The 9950-nt window shown below is 35.7% G+C and overlaps 1 protein-coding gene across 1 annotated transcript in view; it reads right to left on the bottom strand.

Moving 5' to 3' along the window:
* Positions 1-9950, bottom strand: part of LOC107710082 (dedicator of cytokinesis protein 4-like) — a 115482-nt gene that overhangs the window by 72496 nt on the left and 33036 nt on the right. Inside the window, exon 2 of the mRNA XM_016514788.1 lies at positions 2883-2966. Within this exon, the coding sequence (XP_016370274.1) occupies positions 2883-2966 (84 nt within the window). The remainder of the gene's footprint in view (positions 1-2882; positions 2967-9950) is intronic.

Below are 9950 nucleotides of genomic sequence, written 5' to 3'. Positions count from 1 at the left end.
CAGTGAGACTAGAGCTGATCTGCACATCACGGCACGCGTCTGCGGCGCATTAAAGCCTGTGTTACGGCCACCGGAGCTCATCGCGGCCACTCAGTCAATGCGGCCTAGAACTCATGCTTATTACATCAGTCACATCATGCGGCGCGACAAAATACAATAGAATTCTATTGTATTTTGTCACGCCACGCCGCTCGCGTCCGGTGTAGAATAGAACCCATTATAATCAGTGATGTTGTCTACACTGGATCAAAGTCCTTTTAAGGGTATTCTATTGTCTTTGACTGGATGCAGTAAACTGATGCCCCGTTCTATTTATGACGTGCTGACACAAAGTTCAAATGATTTTCAATGGTCGCTTTCTCGCGTCCTGTTGCGGCGCGGACACGGTGTCAGCATAATTTGTCAGTACAGTCAGTAACGTAGCAGATTGAAAAGTTAGTATCTTTCTGCAGTCCAATAGACGGCAGTGCGGTGGTGGCTTGAGTCTGTTGAATGGTGCTTTAACACTATGTTGTCACCTAGTTGGAGAGACTCAATGCTAAGTAAATAAACAACAATGTCCCCATCTTTTACTCTCACAATGAGCTTATCATATTCTTTTGGTACATTAGTAGGGCCCTATGATTTCCGCGATGCAGAAAACATGGACGGAATCGTGGAATACATTCATAAAAACGGAATTTACTGGATAACGCGGAATTTCATGGAATTTGTCTTATTTTGATGAATAAATAAAAAACAGGTCAGTACATATTAGGGATGTGCGCGACGACTAATTTGACTGTCGTTTAAACGAAAGTGAAAAACTTGTTGCATCTTTCCCAAAAAGATTCATGGCTGTATTAGATCAAAAGGGTGCTTCTGCTAAATACTGAGCAAAGGGTCTGAATACTTAGGACCATGTGATATTTCAGTTTTTCTTTTTTAATAAATCTGCAAAAATGTCAACAATTCTGTGTTTTTCTGTCAATATGGGGTGCTGTGTGTACATTAATGAGGAAAAAAAATTAACTTAAATGATTTTAGCAAATGGCTGCAATATAACAAAGAGTGACAAATTTAAAGGGGTCTGAATACTTTCCGTACCCACTGTATATATATTCTGTTTATGTAGGTTATATACTGTATTCTATACACAGTACCAGTCAAACTTTTGACTATACTGTACTATAATATAGTCTACACAAAGAATATCGTCCGCTATATCGATATCGGTCTTTTTTTACTCCCTAATATTGGTATTGGCCCCCAAAAAACCCATATCGGTCGGGCTCTACTGATAAACCTACTGCCCACTGCGAACCAACCCACAAACTGTGCTTCCTGGCAAAAAGCCTAGGTGTGAAAAACAGGCGTCCTCTGGACGGTAAATGGTGTAATAACAGCAGCTGAATATAGAAACACGACCCTTCATCTGATGATTATCACCTGCAGTCAGTCAGGAACTAATGAATATGTAGTTTCATATCAACTGTGTAAGATCTGTGTTCTCCTTCACAACATTTATAGTGTTCTCCAACTGAAACGGGGTCTCTTACTCAAAAAACAGGAAGTACGTGCACTCAAAGAACAAAGGAGTGTGTCTTCAAAGGGTGGAAAGAGGAAACGAAGGAGTCGAGTGTGGGTCACAAAAAAAGACTGGTTTCAAATCCTCCCGCTTACTTGAAGAATAAGCGGTGGTACAGGTGTCTCTGTGTCAGCAGTTTATCAAATCAAGCCAATCCTGCTGAAAAGACCATCTTAGACCAGAATGACTTTCACACTAGTTTATTTAGACTACTTATTGGGTTTCCACTAATTCTTTTTTTTTTTACTGAATTAAACTTTGCATACATAAACCCTCCCATAAACACACACGTTTACTTATAATTCATTGAAGGTTAGTAAATAGTATTATCATAAATTGGTTTCATTGCAGTGTTATTTTAGTATTATTTATATACTATAATAGCTCTCGTTGATATTTTGAATTAGCTATTATTTTTACATTTTCAGCTTTCACTTTAATTTTAGTTAAATATTTAGTAATTTTAGTTATTTTAATTTTGCTATGTGTTCTTGTCATTTAAAAAAAATGACTATTTAGGTTTAATTGATTTTTTTAGTTTAGTTTTAGTGCTCAATTTTAGTGCTTCAACTTAAATAGTTAGTTGCCAAGCCAACATTTCTAATTTTCATTTAGTGTAAGTTTTTCATCTAATACTTATTTAATTTCAGCTTTATTTCAATTAACAAATATGTTTTTATACATTTGGTTAATGTTAATAACCCTGTTTCATTGTCTGTATTGCTAGTTAGCACATGCCTAACGCAACCTCCTAACTGAAGTAAAATTTGACAGTTAAGAGTCGCTGATTAATTGTAATCGGCTGAATATTCGACGAATCGTTCTAATAATTGTTAGATTAGTCGAATATCAAAATAAAGGCTAGTTGCAGCCCTACATGAATGAATAAAGCTGTTCAACCTGCATGGACTTCCTGGTAAAGCTGAATGAAAAAGGAAGTCCTGCTGGCTAAGAAGCCTGGTAGGAACAAACATTCACGTCATCATCCAACATATGCTGGTGACCAACCATTGGTCTTTCAGTAGGGAAGCTCCCAGACCAATCTGGCAACATTATACTCAAGCAACCCTGCTGACATCAAAAAAGTCTATAACAGCTTAGCCAGTTTAAATCAGCTGGTCAGCTTAAACTATCACTGATTACCAGTGTAAGTTTTCAGCACTTTCATCCTGGACAAGTTGGTCTAACTGCAATAATAATCTGCTTGTGCGAGTAACAGACCAGCATTGCCCATCTTAACCATTTTGAAATTGAAGCTGTGGTCCAAACTGGTGTAAACACAAAAATGTGATTTATACTATTTGTATGTATGTACCTTCACATTTCTCCAGGATCTGCACCGTGTCACCGATCTCCAAAGGCAAGCCATGCTGCACCGTTCCTCGAAAACTGGCCAGCACTGCAACACAAAAAAACGACAATCATCAATGATCAATGATCAATAACTCAGTGTTTACCAGGGTTATTCAACTAAAACTAATGCCATAAAAAAATATTTTCATTACTAGAAATAAAATAAACCAAAAATAAAATATAAGGTAAAACATTTTAAAAATAAAATTAAAATTATTTTAATTCAGCTAGTAGCAAAGGCAACTTTTCTCATGTTTAGTTTAATTTGATGTACTAAAATAACTGAAAAAAATATATAATAAAAATGACAAACACAAAATAACTAAAACTTTCAAATTAAAACAAAAAAAGAAAATAAATAAAATCAAAATACTAATAACACTTTACAATAAGGTCTCATTTGTAAACAATGCATTAACTAGCATGCACTAATAATGAACAATACATTTTTACACCATTTATTAACCTTTGTTAATGTTATTTAATAAAAATGTTCATGTTAGTTCATAGTGCATTAACTAATGGTAACAGCTATAACTTTTGATCTTAAAAATGTATTAATAAATGTTGATGTAAATATTAACCAAGATTAATAAATGCTGTAGAGGTTTTATTCATCGTTAACTCACGTTAACTAATGTTATCAAATGAAACCTTATTATAGTGTTAACAGCATCTTGAATACAAAAATAACACTGGTGTGGTGTTTACAACAAAATGACATTTCAAGCCAATATATGATGCATATAATCAAGCAAACACACAAAAAAAACACTATTCCCTTCTATTCATACACATTTGTGCTGCAAATTTGTATTGTGTGACGGCATTTGACCTATAGAAGATGTAAATGTCACAGATTGACCTTTTGGCTGAATTCAAAGAGCGCACAAATGTAAAAGCTGCCTGGTTTGCAGCGTTGTGGGATCTGGAGTAATATCAGATGCTCAAAGCCTAGTGTGACCTCAGCTTCAGCTCATAAGGGCAGGGTTGCCAGATTTGCTCCGTGAGAAAGTTTAATATAAGTGACGTGTCTCTCGTTCCACGGAGAGGCTCACCTGAGGAGACTCAATTTGATGAACACGTATCCTAAGAGACTTTGAAGTCAAGTCTGCCTGAGCCAAGAAAATTCAAGGAATAAAGAAGAAATTAAAAATATGGAGAAAAAAAAAAAAATGCCTGAGCCAAGAAAATTCAAGGAATAAAGAAGAAAATAAAAAAAAGGAAAAAAAAAAAAAAAAAGAAGTGACAGACTATGAGAGTGCAGAGAGAGAAAGAGGACACGTCTTGTGTAATCAGAGTTCCTCACAAAAACAAACGCCACGAAAGCTCTCATATCTATTATAATGATGTCATCATTGCCCACTCAAAGGTGATTATGGGATAAGGGTGTTAAATCAGGTTATCTCACCGGCCGGAGATCACAAAGCAGAAATGATTTCTGCAGTGGATTTCACGGTTTTATAGGGCACAGGCCAATCTGGGATACCCACACAGAGGCTCTGACCTAATTGAGAACTTCTGTGTTTGTGTGTGTTATAAGATTTTAAATGATGATGGAGTCCTCATAAGATGCACTGCCACTGAGCACCCACAAACACGGACACATTCCCAAACAAAGGAATCATTAGTTCTTCTTAGAGAATTCAATCAGTGTAGTCCAATCAACTCCCAAATGAATGATTCCTATGAGTCAATTCTTTTTGGTGAAATCAAAAACAAAGCGCAATACGTATAATGCAATCAATTCCCAAATGAATGATTCATATGAGTCGCTTCTTTTTAGGTGAATCAAAAACAAAGTGAGACCAGTTTATTCAAACGATACCAAAATGAATGACTCCAATGAGGCGATTCTGTTTAGTGAATCACAAAAAAAGTGCCATCAGTATAGTCCAAACGATTCCCTCTAATGAATGACTCCTATGAATAGATTATTTTTAGTGAATCAAAAACATACAGTGCGACCAGTGTATTCCAACCGATTCAAAAAAGAATGACTCGTTACACTTTATTTTAAGGTGTCCTTGTTACGGTGTAATTATACATATAAGTACCGAGTAATATTAATTAACTACATGTACTTACTTTATGGTTTGGTTTAGGATTTGGGTTTGGCTTAGGGTTACTTGCATGTAATTATGCATAATTAATTGCATATAAATTATAATAGTAAGTACATGTAACACACCTTAAAATAAAGTGTTACCAATGACTCCAATAAGTTGATTCTGTTCAGTGAACAAAGAACATGACATAAAATGCAATTAGTGTAGTCCAAGTGTTTCCCCAAAAAATGACTTGGTTCTTTTTAGTGAGTCATTTCTTTTTAATAAATCTAAAACATTTAACATGACAGCGTAATCAAACAAATGAAGTCTTACGAGTTGGTTTTAGTGGGCCGATTCTTTTTTTTTTTTTTTCTCAAGGTTGACTTGGTTCTTTGTAGTGAATCAAAAATGTACAGTGCAACCAGTGTGTGCCAACTGATTCTCAAACAAATGACTCCTATGAGTTGATTCTTTTTTTAGTGAATCAAAATCAAAATGTATAGTGAAGGCAAAAAAAAGTGTTACAAAAAACTAGTAAAAATGGAATCAGAAACAAAATTCCTTAAGTTTCCCATCCTTACACCTAACAACCACCCAGACTACCCTAGCTACTGCATCGGAATGCCTTGGCAACCACTCAAGAAGACTTGTGCATTATGGAAGTACATTTTTCACAGGCAAGCAGCACTTATATTTTCCTCAAAAAACGTCAAATTGTAGTTCACATCAATGTTTCATCATTCAATTGTAAATACTGAATCACTAAAATTGTAAAACCTGGATCTAACAGAATATATTCACAAAATGAAAACTTAAAACCGTTCTTGAGTTCAATGCATCTCCGCGTGACACTCATCCGATTACGATCTCATCGCCCAACATTTCTATTCATCCAAAAAGCCTCACAACCCAAGTTTCATGTCCCTGAGTTTCGCATGCAGCTGCATTCTATCCGTGTGATTTGACTTTAAAATTCGGAAGCCAAAAAAACAAAGTAGGACCAATGAATTAATTATACAGGTTTTCGGCAGCAGCACATCATTCAGCAGCAAATTATTCAGCCTGAACGTGGAGTCCTTGACAGAGCTCAAATCCTTCCCTGGTAACCGTACAGCAGCTGTTAAAAAAACTGGAGCTTCGCCAGAGAGGCTCAAGTGTTCAGTGACCGAAAAATACTTTGTGGTTTATAATTACCTGAAGAAGAATAAATAGCAAGAAGGAGAGGGCGAAAGACATCCTTACCTCTCCAAAAAGGTGAACTACCAATACAAAAATTCAATGGCAAGCACACACAAATATGCTTTCAAAAGCTCAATAGTGAACCAAAAATGTATTTGGACACACTTAAATGTTTAAAATGTCAATACATTAGATGATAAAACATCAATCAAAGTAGCATCTGCAAACAAACTAAGCTTTTATGAGAAACAACTTTAATGTTTTAAACATTTTTGCAATGAACTGTAACCAAGACAGGTCATTTTTAGTTGATGTATGATGACTTCTTAGTCCAAAACTGTCAATACAGTTCTGTTCATGAATATCTAGTTTATTTGCTACAAAGTGATTGACTATGATTCAAAGATTTAATGGCAAACTCTGTCAAATCCAATTGTTATTTTAATCTAAATTGGGGGTCTAATGCATAGCTATTTCATGCATTCTGACATATTGACACTGTTAAAGAGTTGGATTCTCATGCTAAACATGACCAAAGTCTCAAAAAACGAGTTGGACGTATGACAGAGTACTTCTGTGCGAAAGACACTCCTTCAGGGTTCGTATACGTTTCGGGAAAGTTTTTTTTCCGAGTATGGCCCTGTATGATGTCATAAAGGACGGAATTCCTTGTATGGGCACTTCTCCCGGAAGACCAGACCTGGCTTCAACCAGAGCGAGAGCAAGAGCACGCCCGTCAACATGCTTCATTCGGGTTGCGGAAGTCCTCGGCAGCGCTGCACAGGACTTACTCAAGAAGGATTTGTCATTTTGATGGCCCTGTATGACGTCATAAAGGACGGAATTCCTTGTATGGGCACTTCTCCCGGAAGACCAGACCTGGCTTCAACCAGAGCGAGAGCAAGAGCACGCCCGTCAACATGCTTCATTCGGGTTGCGGAAGTCCTCAGCAGCGCTGCACAGGACTTGCTCAAGAAGGATTTGTCATTTTGTTTTTGACCACAAACTCAACAACGTCACCAAAGACCTTTAAGTCAATAAAGTTTTTGTTCCTGTTTTATTTATGTCGATGTCACAGTTAGCAGACGATCACTACGCAAAAGCTGCACGTGCTCGTGACTCTTTAGCTCTGCCCACGGCACTCCTCCAGGAGCTCGACTGTTTTCGGAGAGAAGCAGTACAGATGTATCTGTCTTTTATAAATCTGATAAAACTAGACTCTTCTGAGACATGAAGGATGCAATGCTCCTCTATACGTACTCAAGATTAACATGAGATTGGCAGAAACGGTGCGTGTTATGTCTGCTTTAAAAACACAACATCAACCCAGTACGTTGCTGACACAGTATAGTAAATAACACAACAAAAAAAAGACACACTTTGCTTTCAAAAACATGAAGAACATATACTATTTCACAACATATTTATAGTAGAGCGCCTGATTCCCAGACACAGATTAACCCTGAATCTGAACTAAATTACAATCACATCAGTAATTCTGCACTGAAAATCCTTTTCAGCACTAGCCCTAATCTATGTTTGGGACTCTGGCCCGTAGAGTCTAGAGTCATCTCTAAACCATCTGTAACTAACAGAACGAATCATATCTGATTATGTTTGCACACTACTAATCATGAGGAACTGGAAGTTATGCTACACTAAAGATGAAACAGACCTTGACGCTCCATCTCTCTTCACTTGGATACATAATGTTCATCTATGGTTCCTAACCGAAGCTCCTGGATTCGCTAAGTGCTAAAATCGTAGCAAGCTGCCTCGACATCTACATAGTCAGCTACCTTTTAAGGGAGCGTTTACAGCTACTCTATCACAACAGAATGGAACAAAACGATCTTGAGACTAAAGGAAAATAAAATTAAATAATTGATTAGGCTATAATAAATTCATATAAAAATGTAATTTATATAATTTAAAATTGTAATTTATTAATATTTTTAAAGCATTCTGGTACTGTCTTTTCAGAAAATGATATATGTTTTGATTTTGTCCTAAAAAGATATTTTGTAATATTGCATAATTTTGAATACTGCTGATGGAGATGACGCCATAAAAATGTTGCATAAGTAGGCAGCAAAGTCAAAGTAACTGACGGCATGTGCATTGTGGGAAAGTGGCAGAGAAACAAACACACAGTCCAAACCTCAGCAGTGCGCCACACTCTTGCTTCCCATAATCCCGCTGAGCTGACACAGACCTGAGACAGCGAGCCTCATCCCTTTGGCTGGGCTCAGACATCGAAATAGAGAACTCAACACAAGACTCTATTTGTGTGGATAAACTGCAGATCTGGTTTTGGTTTGAGAGGGTGTGATGCTACAGTTGGGTAGTCTAAGCTCCTTACAGCACGACACAGAGCTCAGGATGATGGCCTTACCCTCGCAGCTCAAGTTCTGGCCAAGCGACATGTGTATCTGCCTCAGTGCTTCCAGGTTTTGCCTGAGCCGTCCAGAAAACAGAAACAGAGCACTAAAGATTTGCTGTGTGGAGTGAGGAAGAATCAGATGGTTTGGCTCCTGAACAAAAACATATTAAAGGCTCAAAGTAGTCATTACCTAGTTTTCAACAGCAATGCCAGTACCTACAGTAGACAGTATGGTAGCCAATATAATGCTGAAAAATATACATTAAAACTGTTGAAAATACATTATAGCATAACAATATTATTAGTAGTAGTAGTAGTATAAGCCAAACTATACAAATATTTTTAATGTAATTGGCTTAAATAGTAAATTATAATAATAGTAATTAAAAATGTATTGTAAATAATAATAAATTATATTATTATTATTATTATTATTATTATCAAATTGCCTACAATAAAATATTATAATATACATTTCATAACTGAATTGCAATAATAATAATAATCATTATCATCATCATCATCTGCATAAACCAAACTATACAAATATTTTCAATGTAATTGTTTAAAATTGTAAATTAATAATAATTGTAATTTTGAATAATAACAACAATAATCAATTGTATTATTATTATCAAAATACATTTATTATTCAATATTATAATATACATTTCATCACTAAATGATATATTCTAATAGTATTCTGACACTAATATCTTCTATAAATGCTTTTATAATTTTATAATTGCTAAAGTATATTCTAGTAGAAACAATAACTAGCAACTAATTTCTGCCTGAATGAAAGTGAAATACCTCTTGAAGAGTCAAAATCCCCATTTAATATGTAGATATGATTATACTAAAATCGACAAAAATATATTTTAAATAGGGTTGGGTATCGATTGGGCATAGCATTCACATGCTCCTCGGATGCTCTCATTTCCCGAGTTGTGTTTCCCTTAGGCTACTCTACGGCTAATAAATGTATTTCACAATCTGGGTCATTATATAATACAAAACCAAATTAAATTAAATTAAATTAAAACAATATTTAATACAAAACCACACATAATGTTTCTACTGTATCTCTGTCAGTCACTCTGATATTTAGTTAAACTGAGTGAATTGACTGAGTGCTGTCTGTCACTGTCTTTAATCAGTTCTGTGAATGACTGTATGTATGCCACATGCACTGTAATATGTTTTATATTAAATATAAAATTTTAAAATGAAAATAGCAACATGATCGTTTTATAAAATATGCGTTCATATGCGTTAAGGGCTAGATTTTCGCTGGAGGAAACAGCTGTGGTGTGATGAGGGGTGAATGCAGCGAAAACTTAGATGGGAAACCGATTGCTCCCTCGTGACCTTTTGTAAACTGTATTTATGACAAAGAACTGCACAGATACAGATA

The sequence above is a fragment of the Sinocyclocheilus rhinocerous genome, unplaced genomic scaffold, assembly GCF_001515625.1.
Source record: "Sinocyclocheilus rhinocerous isolate Xijiao unplaced genomic scaffold, SAMN03320098_v1.1 scaffold1708, whole genome shotgun sequence".
Lineage (NCBI taxonomy): Eukaryota > Metazoa > Chordata > Actinopteri > Cypriniformes > Cyprinidae > Sinocyclocheilus > Sinocyclocheilus rhinocerous.
Note: the sequence above shows the minus strand (reverse complement) of the source record. Positions and strands in the feature narration are given on the sequence as shown.